This window comes from Manacus candei, unplaced genomic scaffold (genome assembly GCF_025592945.1).
Source record: "Manacus candei isolate 608988 ecotype Guabito, Panama unplaced genomic scaffold, ASM2559294v1 h1tg000056l, whole genome shotgun sequence".
NCBI classification, from domain to species: Eukaryota; Metazoa; Chordata; class Aves; order Passeriformes; family Pipridae; genus Manacus; species Manacus candei.
Window position 1 is genome coordinate 11,635,489 of NW_026138104.1, and position 16,633 is coordinate 11,652,121.

At 37.1% G+C, this 16,633-nt stretch overlaps 1 protein-coding gene across 6 annotated transcripts in view; it reads left to right on the forward strand.

Annotated features, from left to right (window-relative positions):
- CREM (cAMP responsive element modulator) overlaps positions 1-16,633 on the forward strand; it is a 35,395-nt gene that overhangs the window by 2,764 nt on the left and 15,998 nt on the right. For 2 of the 6 annotated variants that reach the window (XM_051802495.1, XM_051802494.1), the window contains exons 2-6: positions 2,290-2,402; positions 3,043-3,160; positions 10,862-11,008; positions 14,828-14,919; positions 15,061-15,206. In XM_051802495.1, coding sequence (XP_051658455.1) covers positions 2,362-2,402; positions 3,043-3,160; positions 10,862-11,008; positions 14,828-14,919; positions 15,061-15,206 — 544 coding nt within the window. In that variant the 5' untranslated portion in view covers positions 2,290-2,361. The remainder of the gene's footprint in view (positions 1-2,289; positions 2,403-3,042; positions 3,161-10,861; positions 11,009-14,827; positions 14,920-15,060; positions 15,207-16,633) is intronic. The other 4 variants (XM_051802499.1, XM_051802498.1, XM_051802497.1 and 1 more) reach the window with 3 other exon arrangements.

Consider the following 16,633-nt stretch of genomic DNA (forward strand, 5'->3'; position numbering starts at 1 on the left):
ATTCAGGTTATAGGAATCTGACAGTTTATGGGAGTGCTCCAAAGACGGTGACAGTCCAGACTGGACTGTGCACTTCAGGAGTTCCTTAGCATGCCTGGCCTTGAGCTGTGCACAAGCCCACATGAGGTGACACAGCTCTGTGTGACTGACCCTGTGGGCTCAAATGACTGCAGCTGACTGACCTGCGACTTTTGTGATCCCCTGTGCTTGTGTCTGTCTAACATTCCTAATCTTGTAACATGTCTGAATTATGATACTAATGTTCTTCATTTTATCTTTAGTCATCTTTCTCATTGAAGGTTTATGCCAAGATAACTAGTGTATCTTTTAAAATTACTCACGTACTTCATTATTTTTGTTTTGGTTTTTTTAGGCTATGGTTGGATCTTTATATTTGAATGCTGTTTCTAGTCAAGTCTCTGCTTACAAGCAGAGGTTGTCAAAAAGAGATGGGTTTGAGCTTATCTAGGAAGAGTATTTTGCTGTGTTCCGGGATAACAGCTGAATTTTATGGCAGTCATATTTGCAGACTTTACTCCACCTTGCTAAAGTTTTAAATTAAGCAATCATTTGTATTAAGAGTCAGCATATACACAATTATAAATGGAAAATCTATATGAATTCCAGAGTTTTTCATGTATATCAAAAATCTTAGGTATATTTGTCATTTCACTGATGTGTATAGTACTTGCTGTTCTTTTTCTAATTAAACATAAATAATCTAAAAAATACACCCTTTTGTCTGTATTGTATTTTGCAAAGTACGAGGAATAGCTTTGTTAGATTTTCTGCTGCACTGATGCTCTTTTTGTAGCTATTTATCAAATCAGTTACTGGAGCACTGCAGATGAAAAGACTTTGGGAGGAAAATCCTAATAAATATTAAAAATAAATAAATTTTTATAGTGTTCTACAATCAGTGAGGAATTAAGCTAAACTTAGGAACTAAATTCTTTTTTTTTTCCAAGATGAAAAATGGCTCTTTCTAGGTAAAATTTCTATGAAATGCATTCAGTGGGAATAATAAGTTCTTTTTTTTTTTTTCCCCCTCCAACAGTAGGTTTTCTGTGACAGATGGCTCTGGATACAAAAATACTTCATGGCCTTCATAAAGTGAATTAATTCTGACTTTATTCCCATCTTTAGGAAGAGATTACAATGAATATGTTGCCAGTACCTATGCATTATTTAATCTTCCTTGGTGTGTGAGCTGTTACGAAGCTTATGGAGGCATTCTTACCATGAACCAGATAGAGCTTTCATGTTTAAGACTCTATGGATGGCCCTAGTTTACGAAGAAAGAATTTTTTTTCCTACTTTATTTTTGTTGTTACATTGCATGTATATATAAAACCAGAATGATTTAATAAGATAATATTTTCTTATGGAAAAATATGGTGGGAAGCTTGGTGAAAATATTCTCCCCAGAATTGTTTGACTTTGGTGAATTTCAGTAGATCCTTAATTTGATTGGATCTAGAGAAAAAGGTAATTAGTGGTAACTAACAAGACAAAAATGTAGAAAGATTTTAGGTGTAAAATAACTTCTTATGGTTCTAATCTGAATTGATACTGGATAGGATATGAAACTTATGTGGGCAAAAATACTAATGTTAACTTATAAAATGTTGAATTGTGTACAGCTTGGCTACCCCTAGCTGTAGTACTGTAAGTCTGGTCAGTAGAATACCGTTGGAGGCATATGAGCTCAAACTCTGCTCTGCATCATTTGACTGGATATCTTTTCATATTTTCATGCCTTTATTCTGGGCAAAAAGGGTGACTTTCAAAGAAACCAATAAAATTTATCCTCGAAGATCCTGGAATGTTCTCTAAAATAGTGCCGCAAAAGGAGCTTGGTTTACATTTAATTTGACTCAGTGTAGTTACTTTTAACATGTGGGACTAAATTCCAGAGTCTCAGAGTCAGATAGGTAGCAGTTTTCTTTCCCTGCCTTTTCCATCTCTCAGTGTAAGACCTGAGAAAAAACCAAAGTAACTATCAGCCAGTTGAAATAGTTGAACTTTGAGTTCAGACAGGCTTGCAATCCCCTAATTACAGTAATGGAACCCAAGGAATTGAGATTTGCTGCCTCTTAATTTAAATCCCTCATCTCTACCATGTCTTCCTTTTGCGGCCTCTATTGGTTGTGTAAGTAAGGTGTAGGTGGGAGCGTGCCTGAGGGCCTGCCTGCCTCTGCCTGACCCTATCCTGTCTCTGTTCTGTTTGTAAACTGACCTGTTGCCATGGCAATGTTTGACATCACCTGTTCAATGTTGCACCTTCAGTGCAGGGTTTGGTAGGAGAGAAAGGGAGACGAAGAGAACCGAGCTCTTGTTTTAAAATTCACACCTTCCGTTATGACTAAGTGTGCCAAGAGATATCGAAAAGGAACTGTCAGGTAATTGCATTTTTATATAGCAGATACATTTGGAAGCTTTCTGTATGGAGTTTAAACTTAGTTTGAATTGAGGGTCAGCAAGTTACTAATTTTCTATGAAACTTACCCTGCAAAATTAGAAGAATCATTATGGGTCTTGAGCCATGAGTAGTTTACAGACAGTTCAAGTGTAGATCCCAGCTGGGAATCAGCATCTTGGAAGGTTTGAGAGGAATGTAGCAGCACGTGGCTGCTGGGCAGCTTGAACCATGCCTATTGCAAGATGTGAGGTCCGGGGGACCTGCTGTGGGTGGTGCTGCTGGGCTGCTCTGGAGCACTGTGCTCCCAGCCCTGCTGGCAACAAGGCATGGGACCCTGGGGCTCTGTGCTTGTCCCTCCCTGACAGCCATTTCCAGAACTGCCTCTCCTTGCAGCTTTCCAAAATACTTGTTTTAGGGCTCCTACCTATATAATTGATATTTTAATACAGGGGAACAGAAAGAAATTATTCAGTTAATCTGATTGTTTTGACAGAAATTTATTTATTTTCTGTTAGTTGTCTGCTCCAAATATAAAATAGTTTGGAATTGCACTCTTCCATGTACTGCATTATATACCTCCATCTACTGCATTATTTAAATGTGTATGTATTTACTTTTAGACAGATGACCATGGAAATGGTTGAACAGGATGACAATGCAGTGGATTCTATGACAGAGGGAAATGCTGGTCACCTTCAGAATCAGTCAGGCCGAAGTCAGATTTCCTCAGGATCTGAGGTAAGCTGAAATGTGGAAAGATGAGAAGAATCAATAAAGTGATATTCAGAGCTGCAGTGATTTTTAAATTATCAATTTGCATGGCATTCTCATATTTTATAAGCGTTGCTATCAAATAGGAAAAATATAGCAAAGGTATACTGGAAACTATGCCTGCAGTAGTTAACAAAGGACCAGTGTAACATCAGGTCTGTTAAAAGGTGACGCTTTCAGGAGCCAGCTTTTTCAGAGTAGAATGATTGGTGGACACGTTTTTTTTTTTACATTCGCTTTTACAAGATGATTGTTATAGAGATGGGAAGAGGGTCCTAAGGAATTAAGGTGACTGGAAGATCAAACATCTAAAACGTGTATCTTGAAGATGTGATGAATAACAAAAATGAAAACGTGAATAAAAACAACCATGATTTTCTCCTAGTTCCAGTTTTTGTACAGAACATATTTCATCTAATTGCAAGTACATTTTTAATGTATCTAATGACAGTGACTGGAGTTCTAAAAACATACTTCATGTGTTCTGTATGGTTGCTCTATCTGGATTATTCTTTGGTACTTAATGGATAAAAGATTATATAGTAACAATTCTCAAACGTTAAAAATATATACCTGTTAAAATATGAAACATTTGACACTTGAGAGAAATAAGGTTCTTGACCTTACTAAGATTTATAGCTTCAGAAAACTATGAACCACTTAAAAGGATCTTCAAACCCCGTTTGTGAAATAAAGGAAGCGATTTTAAAAAACATCTTACAGAATTTATTAATCTGTAAGATTTGATGCCATGTATCTGGTATGTTAGATACTTGATTTACATTATAGGTATATTTTAAAAACTGAAGGCAGCTGCTCTTTTTCTCACATCTTCAGACACAAAGACTGCAAAATACTTATCAACATTTTTTTTTTGATCTATGCAGCATGGCGAATATTGTTTGTTGGGTTTCTTCTTTTTTTTTCTTTAAGAGTGGAGCATGAAATCAAGAACTTTGAGTTGTTCTGTTGATGTCATCCCCTCATTTCTTCTCTCTTTAGTAGTTCAGTTCAAATTTTGTGCTTTAACTTCATAGGATGAATTATGTGTAATATCTATTGGCTTGTGCAATAGTGTCTGAAGAAGATACCTGTGAATTCTGTCACTTGGGATTTTTAATGTTGATCTAGAGACAAAGCTGTCACTAATGCTGTAGGAGAGCTTCTGCTGCGTCCCCAAGGAAAACACTTTTTATGTTTGTGTGCCTTTAATGCTTGAGTACTGTGTGTGAAGGTTCAACTGTATTGGGTATGGGCTTCATCTCTTTCAGTTAAAACTAATAACTCTGAAGTATTGATGAATCTCATTCAACTTGCACCAAACCAAAACATGTACTTGAGTTTGAAGGTTAAGATTAACAGTCCAGAGTTGACATCTGGAGTCCCTTTTTTTGGTCAGACGGCCCAGAGAGCTCTCCTGGACCTGTCAGAGCTGCTTGGTGCACGTAGCGGCAGCCGTAGACATCCCTCGTGTGCTGTCCAGAAAAGTGGGTTGGTGCAGTTGTGCCACTCCAAAGAGGAGTGGAGCTGAGAGGGCTCCAGGGACAGACCTCTCTCCTCAGCCACCTGGTGCTGCCACTGGCTCCCAGGGCCTGCAGCCCTGACGCCCCCTCAGTGCCCTGAGGCTGCACTGCCACAGCATTGATTTTGGTAAAGCGGGCCTGGGTGGAACACTTACCTTGTTATGACATTCCTTTGACTTAAGATGGGTAGGATTTTTTTAGTCTATGTTCCTATCTGGCTGGCTTGGAAGGTGAGGTGCTTTGTCGTGATGAGAGTCAGGGGTGTGTGTTGAGGGGTTTGTGTGGGACATCTGACTGGTTTTGCTGGTGGTACCAGATGGGAAACTTGGGGTGTTCCTGAGGAATTTGTGGCTGTGCCGCTGGTCCAGTGTCTGTGTATTTTGACTGTTACAGAGGGACACAGATCCTGTCTCCCTCTTTGGCCTCTGGACGAGTGCGGTGAAGAGAAGACAGCCACTAAAAGTGACTGAAATGTACCTTGTGCCAACTTCCAACCATCCCTCCTACTAATTTAGTTGCAAACATGCAGAAATAGAGAAAAGAATGACTTGATTCTTACCAAGAGCTAAAATTCCTGATCACTGAAGCTGAGGGCTCCTTTTCAGATATCTTGGGGACGGGCACAGAGGACTGGGGCTGTTGTTTGTTTTTTTCAGCAAGATGTTTGTTTAACCTGGGTTCTTTTCAGTCAGAAGTAAAACATTTTAATATGCTATCTTTTAATACTCAATTTGAAGTTTTCTTGTATTACCAAAGAATTGTAGAAGGGCTGATGTTGGAAGGACCTTTTGGGATTATCTAGTCTGACCTCTCTGCACAACCAGGGTCAGTGAGAGCAAGTTGCGAAGGACTGTGTCTGCTTGGATTTTAAATATCTCTAAGGATGGAGTCTCTAGAATCTCTCTGGGCATCTGTACCAGCAGATGACTGCTCTTGCAGTAAAAAGGTGGGGTTTTTTATGTCCAGGTGGAATGTAATGGTTTTATTATGACTTTGTCCAGGGAATGACAAGCAAAATGCTGGGGATACAACTAGGTAGGAGGGGGGCTTTTTCGGTTTGTTTGTGGTTTTGTTTCTGGTTTTGGTTTTTTTTGGTGTGGAGATGATTTTGTTTGTTTGTTGTTTTTTGTTTTGTTTTGGAGGGTTTTTGTGTACATGTTTGTTTTTCCCTCCCCTGGAGTTCAGGCTTTTTAAAGAAATACCTGCCATTTAGTTTTAAAAAGGTGGACAGGTATTCCGTAAGATGATCATCTCTAGAGGGCAGAGATTGTTTTGTGCTGAAGCATTTTTAATGTGTCCCCTGTTGAGAGGCAGAGGAGACATTAAGAATGTCTGGGCTGGAGCACTATGATGTGATGGGATAACCTCTGATGCTAAGAAGGAGCTATTATACATTATTAGTAGGGAAAAGAGTGTGTGTGGGGTTTTCCTAACTTGTGTCATAGATACTGCTATATACTCCTGCAATTTTTTGGTGATGAAAGTAAAATGACTTTTTCTACAAAAACAAAAATGAGTAAATTTGAAACTAGCAAAAATGAGGTACATTTTTCTGTCCATTAAAGGATTTTTTTTAAATAAAGTGACTTAATGTAGAATAAGATCGCATTTATAGTTTAATTTCTTGCATCCATCACTTTCAGCCAGTTAATGAATTGATATAGTCTTTTGTGATCCAGCCACCAAAAGAAATAGGTAAGAAAATATTAATTGGTTAAAAACTTTGGTGGTTTTCTTTAGAAACTGTTGAAAGTGTACAGAACATCTGTACAAAAGGTTGATGCTTTTGAGGGATGCTTTCAGGGAAGAGCAAAAGGTGCAAGATGGAAAATTTCTCAACCTGTTTAGAGATGGGCTTCATGGGTTGTCTCACGTGCACAGATCTTCTGTTGATACATATAGATCTGTTCTTAAAAGGAAGTTAATTTTTTATTAGAATATTCTTATAGTGGTGATGATAGCCAAACATATTTTGGAACAGTTACATCTGCAATGGTATTCAAGGAGAAATTAGATGTTCCTTTTGCAGGATTTCTAGAAGCCATACTGCATTCTCTGTTGCCATGTGCTCACTACACTAAATATAATTATAAAAATGTAAGATCAATGTACTTAGACCATTTTCAGATTTGACAAAAATACTTTCAGTTCTGTCATGTTTGTTTTTTTTTTTTTTAATCCTACATGTTGATGGTTTTTCTTTGATTCACTTTTTGTTAACTTTGTCATGTTGTCTGTCAGTAGAGCTGTCTGCTGTCCTTGTCTGAGATACCATCTGTTGACCTCTTGGTGCTGACCCGAAGTTAGACATACATCAGGATTTACAATTCGAGAACTGCTGTCAGAGAGATCAGAGGGAGATTTTCAGAGCCTGGAGTGCTTAGCCAGTGCAAGCTGGAACTGCTCAGGTTTAGCACTTCAGGGGTGTTGTCCTTGTGGGCTCTCAACATCAAACTGTGTTATATCTTGCCCCCAGTAGTTTGAGCCCTGTAAGAGTTTGCCAGACTTTAAAAAAATTGGTCCTAAAACCGGTCTGCCAAATGCAACTCTAGACCATTAGCAAAGCTGATGTTGGAGGATTATAAATGTGCAGCTTTGTCACCATTTTGTGCTTCCTCAAAGGGTATGCTGTCACTAAATGTCTGAAATCAGCCTAACGTTGTTTTCCTTAAAAGTATGTGCTTCTATTTTTGCATCAGCTTTGGAATTGATCAAAACTTCCCTGTCTCCAGCTTTTCCTTGTAGAGGGTACTCGGTGCCTGAGCGTGGCAAGTCCTTTGCTCTTCTGTTAGATGAATCCAGGATGGGTTTGCCTTGACTTTTCCTTTCCCAGAATTTTCACTTTACTTCTAGAGTCCTTGCAGTGTTTAGATTCAATAGCAGGGGCAGAAATCAGATGGACCTGTGTACTGCTTACTTCGTATTGGCAATGTTGAAGGTACAAGGGGTTGAAGGTAAATGTAACCTCTAATTCTCAGTAGGGAAAAGTTATCTGACCATGTGTGAGGGAGCATGTACATCCACAGAATAACTGTTCAGATGGACAGTGCATCTTGAAGTCAGATAAATGATGAGGAACATCTTTCTCTGCAGGAGTTTGTGCCTTGATATGAAAGTAGTGTATGATCTTCTTTGTTGGCTGCTTTTCTCTCTGTGGAAGAGGGAGCACTTACATTTCCAAACACATGGAGTATAGTGCCATACTGCTATTATGGATTGCAGGGCTGGTATTTGTTGAAGCTGTTAGACTTGACTGTTGCACGCCTAGGAGCATAGAATCCATAGAATGTGTTAAGCTTCCCCTCACCCACTGTGTTCCCGAGTTGCTTCTGCAGACTGTTTTCAGTCGCTGTGCCAGACAGCCCTTGAGGTAATGACGGTAGAGGTGGCATTGCTCATCACTGATGTCACAAAGGAATTTTTTTTACCAAGTCTATTTGAGTCAGCATTTACGCATGATAGCACCAAAAGGTTCTAGTGTTTCAGTTAACACCAAAATATTCAGCTTGAAAACTGGAAAAGGAAATGTGAATTGAAATGGGTTTAATAATTTCTAATATTTAATAAAAGAGATGCAGAATATGACATATGAAAGTTTTATAATACTGCCATCTCAACCCTATCCCCCCTCATTTGATCTGTTATCTGAATTAATGGGAACAGAACAATTTCTCCTGTGGTATTGTAAACTTCAGTCCAGAAGAGATTAGCTGAGTGTGTTTTTTTTTTTTTTCTTTTTTTCTTGTGTGGTTATACTGATTAAGGAGCTTTTAAATTAGTGTAGTTTCTTAATCCTGAGTACTGGATTATTTCCTGATCATGTGTGCCTAACTCATTGTGTACAAATAGAAACTCTTAAACTGTTCACTTTGTACTGTTTTTTTATGTGTTGTACTCAGAAAGTTCTTTCTGATACACAGAGTATTGTATCACATTAGAACTCTTACAAAGATATCAGTAAGTCAAAAGGTTTGGTGAAATTGCCTTTATAATGTTTTGGGAGTTGGCATGCTTTGTAAACATTTAGACTGCTCTGTGCTCTCTCCTTGAAGCTTGGGTTAAGGATGTCAACTTTGCCACAAAATAGATTATTCTCTTCAGATCTTTGAGACTTTCTAGAGCTCAATCTCAAATATGTGTTTCTGATAAATTTCTCTTAACATTAATATTTATTCTGCAGATTGGGAAAAAGGTTTGCACGTCCTATCTACATATAATTTCATGCCACTTAAGGAATGATTGTTTCCTTTTCAGGGTTAGAAATGCCCTAAATTGTTCTATTTCTTGAAAAGCAGTTCAGGTTCCTCTAACGCTGAACAACTGCATGGGGACTGTTGACAAGATCCTGTCTCTGTTTCCTAGAAACAGTGTTTCTTCAAGATAATTTGAACCACCATCAAGTCTTTTTCAGAGCAGTGCATCTTAATAGTAGTTAACATTTTTCACTTGCTTCAAGAAAGGAATATTTCCCAGGCAAGCTATGGCTTATGGATCAGGAATGAAAAGTTCTTTCATGTTTGGAATTAAAAACCCCTTCATTGTGAATACAGAAAAAATACAAAACTTTCTTTAATTTTTTTTTTAATATTCAGCATTCATCATGATTGTCTTCTCACTGTCATCTCATCACACATCGGAGTCTACAACTTCCTCATGGGGGAAGAGGAGGGGCAGGCACCAATCTCTTCTTTGTGGTGACCAGTGACAGGAGCTGAGGGAATGGCCTGAAGTTGTGTCAGGGGAGGTTTAGGTTGGATATTAGAAAAAGGTTCTTCATCCAGAGTGTGGTTGGTCACTGGAACAGCCTCCCCAGAGAAGTGGTCACAGCACCAAGCTTGTCTGAGTTTAAGAAGCGTTTGGACAATGCTCTCAGGCACATGGTGTGACTCTTGTGGTTGTCCTGTGCAGGGCCAGGAGTTAGACTCGATGATCCTTGTGTGTCCCTTTCAACTCAGTATATTCTGTGATTCTGTGATCTCAATTTTAGCTTTACTAATCCAGATACCTTTTGGGGCTGAGAACAAAGCTAGGAAGGGAATAACATCAGAATTTTATATATGAGTCTGGGTTTATTGTTGATTGTGTGGGATATAGAAATAAGACTTTTCAATGCAGTTTACTTTAAAAACCACAGTATTTCTTTTTATCATATAGTTTGTTTATAATTCTCTTCCTTTTCTGAGTTTAGAGATGTTTCATCACACAGCACTTGAGATCAATTGTAGTTGTTTTCCCTTTGCCATCAGCATTTGTTTCTGTTAATAGACTTAACACTAATAGCAAAAATATTGAACTATTTCTTAGCCTGTAGTTGCTAAACTGTTTCTTAATCCATTCATCCTCAGCAGTGAGGGTTGAGAACCAAAGGCCGGGGAAAGCTGTGTCCTCTAAAATGTCAGCAGAAAAAGGGACCAGATTATTCCTAAACAGAACACTTCAACTGTGCTAGGCTTAAAGAAGATCCAGCTGTTCTTTATTTTTGTTGGTATTTTGAAGCCCTGGTACACTCCAACTCTGTTTTTCTTGATATATAAATATATATATAACAAGAGTCTGTTAAACTAAATCAATTTACAAATCCTTGATTGCTTTATTTAACAGGGTGGTTTTTTTTTATCTGAAAAATTCTCATCTCTTGAGACATCCATCTGAAAAGCATAACTTCTTACCTAACAAAGAAAGCAAAACTGAAGCAGTTCTGTTTTTTTTTCCTGACTAAGAACATTCTGCCCTTTATGTTGTTGCAGCAACATACCACTTCGGTGAATATGCATGTTTTTTGTTACATTTCTTGAAGTTCTTCCTAACCTTCATGGTAGCAACAGCAGATTTGGTGTGTGTTGGCCTAGGGTTGTTTTTTTTTTTTTTTCAATTGAAAAGAAAACAAGACGTCTATGGAGGAAAAAAAAAAGAAGAAAGAGTTGCAATTTGTTAGGGAACAATTTTAAGCTTTCCATACCCTTTGAAAAGGTACATGCCAAACTTTGACTAGTAAAACTTGTTAATTTTTGTGGGTGATAACTATTACACATCTAAGCTATTTTAGATATGGCAACAAAATCAGTTTGTTTTAGTGTCACTTCTAAAAGCATTTGCTGAAGTCTTAAGACATGTTACTTAAACATGATGATTGTAATTTTTACAGGTTTCTGTAGCTGCTTCAAGTGCTGGAAGAGGATCTCCAGCTGTAACTCTAGTGCAGTTGCCTTCTGGTCAAACTGTTCATGTCCAGGGTGTCATTCAAGCCACACAGCCCTCAGTCATTCAGTCACCACACATGCAAGCTGTTCAGGTTAGCTCTTTTATTGTTACATTTTCATGAATATTTGGTACTTCATGACTCTTTTCCCAATCCATCTTCAGTTTCTCTTCATTCCTACCAGTGCTGCAAGATTTACTCATATGGCGCAGGAAACAGCGGAGGGAAAGGTGGCAAACATCCAACCAGTAGCAGCTCTACAAGCATTGTGTAGCATTTCCTTAATGCTTCCTGTTTATCTTCTAAAAAATGGTGTCTTGGAACTCTGCACTTATGCAACAGCAAATTTGTGTGATAACGTGGCCTTACTCTAGTTGTATCTTGCAGTTTTTCTGTTTTATTAAATTCTGTGAACGTCATGTTTCTAATGAGACTATGCAGTCATAAATTTTCAAATATCTCTTATTTTTGCAAAGGGTCTGGATGTATTGAAACTACATATACAGTTAAGTGGTTCCTTGTTTTCAGCAGGCCCTGTTGTAGCATCAGGTATTGCTTTTTGTGAATGTGGGTATGTAGAGACCAAAAATACAGGCACCTTCAAAATTAAACATTTATGTGGCAAATGTTCACATGTTTCAAGTTGCTGGTATTAGAAAACAGGAATCAATGCAAAATGTATAAGACTTTTCAGAGCTTTTAAATAGTGAAAAAGACTAGAGAGAGCATGAATTTACAGTGTTTTGAATGTGACTTGGTCTTCCATTGGTGTTTTTCTTGTAAGCTATGAAGGCCTTTGCTCTATTTTTGTTAAAATCTGATTGGGAAATGTCAACCAAAATGCATTTTGCAAATAGAATTGATACCTCTGGTAAGAGAGGCGATACACCTGTTATGTGGGAACTGTTTTACCTGTGGTTATTGGCAACATGTGGCTTTTCTTTAACATGTTGCAGTCTTCTTGAGACGCTGTTTATAGTGTTAGAGACTTCTTAGTAACTTTCAAATATAATAACTAAAAAAGCACATGTAAGTATGATGTATATTAGAGAAAAGGAATAAAACCTTGGCCAGATAACGAGTATTTTATTTTTGAGCAGTAGGTCTAGATGATGGAACCTTGTAAGGTTTTGGAATTCGATATCACTATTGAAAGACATGCAGTAGATGTCAAGAGACTTGGTTTTGGTCAAACATGAAGTCAAATCAGAGTATTCAAAGTAATTACTTTTTTTTTTTTTAATTTGAATTCTTTCTAACTGTAATTTACCGGAGTAACCTTTATTTGATAAGCATATTAGTCATTCTCAGTATAGGCAGGATATACATGCAAAGGTAGAGGACTTTCTTCAAAGCTCAGAAGGAGCAATTTCTCAGGAATCTCTTGCCAGCTGCTGTTGTGTTGTCTTAGGGGAGTGGAAGTCAACTATTTGTTGTATTGAGTGAACTCTGGCTGTCTTTCCTTTCCCAAAGGAGTAGAAACAAGAAACTTTTGTCCCAATTAATACTGACTAGTTAGTTCCAGGTTTTTGCTTTGGTTTCATTTGAGCTGCTAATGGCAAATGAAATCACTCTGTGAGAAGGGCTTGAAGATGATGTAAAAGACTCCATTACTGAGGGTGTTCAGCCCTTTTGTGTTCCTGTTCAGTCCTTTATCCTGCCATCTGGCATTTCCTCCAGGTCATTTGGCTTTTACTTGATATCTTCTCTCTGCCAGACAATGGGGGACTTGGGAAATTATATCACTTTAATAAAAAAAAAAAGTATACTGAAGGTTGATGCTGAAGCTTGCGTGACCTCTCCCTCAAACACCTGCAGCTCCCAACCGGAAAGTTCAAAATTTTTCTCGTAATGCTGCTGCTTTTTGAGTGAAAAAAAATGCTTATCTGTGTAATGTTCCTTATTGTATTGTTAATGTTTTTTTTATTTGTAGGAAGATTTGAAGTTCAGATTGTTATTTGACTTGTTGCTTGCTCCCCCTGTAGTGTACTAGGTCTTGGCAGACTAACGCGGGTTTCAAGTTAGATTTGTTCCCATGCAAATAAAGTTGAAGTAGGTAAAGTTGCAATCTGAATGACATCCAGGAAAAATGACAATGGTTTCTGTTTGTTAACATCATGGATATGGTTGCTTGCTGTTAGAATGATCTGAAATGTTAGTTTCTCTCTTTGTCATGATGAAAAGTAAAACTTCTGAGATTTCTTGCAGAAAATGTCCTCTTCCACATGAAAATTCTTAAATCATCTTGTGATTTCCTTACCTTCTTGCCAAAGTATGACTGTTCCCAGCTTCTTCAGCCATCTTCAGAAACTAGGGGTGGCTATTGATACCCTTTAGTCTAATGTGAAGGTTGAAAGGCAACTAAGGTCTTGTTTTCCTGCTGTTTGTGCTGGAGCAAATAGATATTTATTACCCTCCACTCCCTAGCAGAATGAAAATTCTTTTTTGAGTAAGGATGCCCAAACTCTTGGCTGTGCAATACTGTCTTAGTTTTGAAGGATCACTGAAGACACATTGGGATGGAAATGCCTTTCAGGACCTCTCTCTGCCTCTCAGTATTGGTCCATCCTGCAAAAGGAGGAACACAGACTTCTTGAAGTGCCTGTGTCTCTGCCATTGAGCTCTGATGTCGGTTTTGGAGCTGAACATCTGTACACATGCAGAAGTACCTCTCACCTTCTAGGTGGCAGAGAGGCAGACATGGAGTGATCTGATGATGTTTGCTGCATATTACCCAGCAAAATGAGGCTGTAACAAATATTTTTACACAGAAATGGCATTTAATAAAAATAACAAGTGAAGGAACAATTCTGCAATTTTATTCTGCAATAATCTGTAATTCCTTCAAGGTGTAGTTCTGCAGGTTTGAGTTGAGGTGACCCAGACCTATAAATTTCCAGAACCTTCCAGACACTCATTTTCTGTTGAGGTCAAGCAGGTTTTCTTTCTAGCATTGAGCACTGAAGCCTGGCAGATGCATTAATTGTAGAACTATTCCTTGACTTCCCTGAGCAGCCTCCGCTCCCAGGTCAAACACCTGAGCCTTCTGGTCACTTACATAGTGTTTGTTCAGTGTTTAAGACAGTGCTTAGTCTGAAACTGCAGTCTAGTCTGTCTTTATGTGAAAAGATTTTTTTATGACAGTGTTTCAGTTTGGAAATCGTAACACACTGGTAGTTCTGAGTGGTTAAATGAATCCAAGAAAATGGTGTGTTTTCCTTGTTCAATAATGACTTTCAATTCTGTGTAATAATATAGTTAGTGGCCAAGAATGTGATTTAGCCACAGGCCTTAATGTTGTCCTAGGTAATTTTAAGAGAACATGATGTGATAATACTAATACTAAAAGTCTGAAAAATGAGATATTGTGGACTTGTCAGGTGTTTCTAAAACTCACACAACATTGCTAAGCAATGTCTTTGTATTTATGCATATGTGTTAGTAAGTGTAATAAATGTGTACATTTAAATAAAGTTATTTTCTAAATAGCTTTGTTGTGTGGAGAGACTTTTATATTGTATATCTATTCTTTAAGACACAGTAGTGAAGTATTTTGTGTTTTACATGTTTAACTTCACTTTAAAAGCTAATCAAATTGTATAATATTGTTACATTTAAAGAAGTCTATCTTCAATACTTTTTGTAAGTGTCAATCACAAAAAAAGTAACCTGGATTACTCTGACTTTTTTCTTTTTCAAATGGAAAATGTCAACCAAGTGGCTATGTCTGTCTAACCTCATAATTTGTTCTTTGCTTTGGAAAAAAAATCTGAAATCTCATGATTAGTGATAAATAAGTGCATAAATTTCCTATATGCAAACATGGAAGGAATTTTTAAAAATAGTATTTTTTTCTGTTGCTATCTTTTCTTTTTAATGAAGTTATGAATTTCAGGAACTTTGCTATTACAGGTAGCATCGATTGCAGATGAAGCTGCAGTATCAGAAGTGGTAATTGATTCCCAAAAACGTAGGGAAATACTTTCAAGAAGGCCTTCATACCGGTAAGGACTTTTTATTTTGGTTTTGCTGGTTTTAAAGGCAGCTTATATATTACAGCAAAACTGTCTGATAAAAGCCAGTTATTTAGTTTTCCTATGGATATGGATTTTCAAATACATAAAATTACTTACATTCTTTTTTAGAAAAATTTTGAATGAACTCTCATCAGATGCTCCTGCAGTAGCAAAGATTGAAGAAGAAGAGAAGTCAGAAGATGAAGGAACTCCTTCTGGTATTTCTGCCATGGCCATGCCAACCAGCCTGTATCATACTAACACAGGGCAATACCGTATGTTTGCACATGTACTATGTGATGTTGCAGAACATACATAGCACACATTTCTTTGTAAGAGTTTCATAATAAATAGGGATGTTGGATTTTGATGAAAAAGAATAAGAGCGTCTGTATTTCTAAGTAATTTCAATTATTATATTTAATTTTTCCTAACACGGTCATTATAGACTTTCAGTCTGTTTCTTGTAATGTTTGTTAGTTGCTAGATTTAGTTCTTCCAGAGTTTCTGGGCATTAAAATGTGGAGGTGAAACTCAGGTGAAATGAAAAATGTTGACACTTTTATATGAATGGTCAGTGTTTTAAATCATTGCAGTTTCAAACTCCTGTGATTTGCTATGTATCAGTGCTATTATATGAAATGACAATTAGACTTTTTTGAATTGTAAGGTTGGAGTATGAAATTATTTGTTAATTTTCAGTTTTTGTTCTTAAATGAACTATGTCTCCAGTTGTCATGTATGAACACTTAAACTGCAGAACTAACCTAAATTGTGATTTCCAACATTTGATACTTCATCCAAATGCAAGTTAAAAGTTAGATTCACAGTTCTGTTCTATAGATTTGGTTTTGGATATTTTTATTCCTGTATTTATGGTAAAAGTGTTGTTTAACTTACTCTCTATGGCTTCTTTGGGCTTAATCAGACGTTGTCTAAGGGTTAACTTTATAATAACTCTTTTTCAGTTATGTGTTTGATAAAGCTTCATGCCTACTGTTCGTAGGGTTTTTTCATGTCTTTTCATAAGTAGACACACTAAAGTGCAGGTATTTTTCCTTTGATATAATGACAGGAAGATTGCATAAGAAGTGGTGTGTTTTTTTCCTGAAATGAGAAAACAGAGGAAGTCTATTAAAACATTGCAGTGACATATAAAAGAGGATAGAATGACTTTCCAATTGCATTTTACTCACTCTTAGAGTTCTTCAGTTATTTTTAATTTATGCAACTAATTATTAACTCTGAGAAGGCAAAATTTGCCTGTAATATTATTTATCCTTTCAGCATAAAAAGTAATTTTGCTTGTGCTCCTAGGGTGCTTTTCTTACCCTTTCTATAAACTATAGACATAGATAAATGTTTGCTATGTGATGTCAAGCATCTGAAGTGTTCTTTTCTGTGGACTAATGGTCATGCTAAATTACAGTTATCTAGTACAGAATCTGGCAGGTATTTATGACCAAATGAAATTATTTTCTTAAATTTTTTAATATTATTTTTGGTTTTGCTTAGGTTTACTTTAAAAAATACATATATATTTGCCATTTCAAGGCTTAAAAAGAAGTGCTAGACTATCATGATCTAGGGAGCCTGAAAACCTTTAGGATTCTAAGAAATTTTAGAGTTTAGGTTTCTTAATCATAGTTTCCTCTAGGAAACCAGAGTTGTACTTTGACTAGCAATGTCTTGCAGCAGGTGA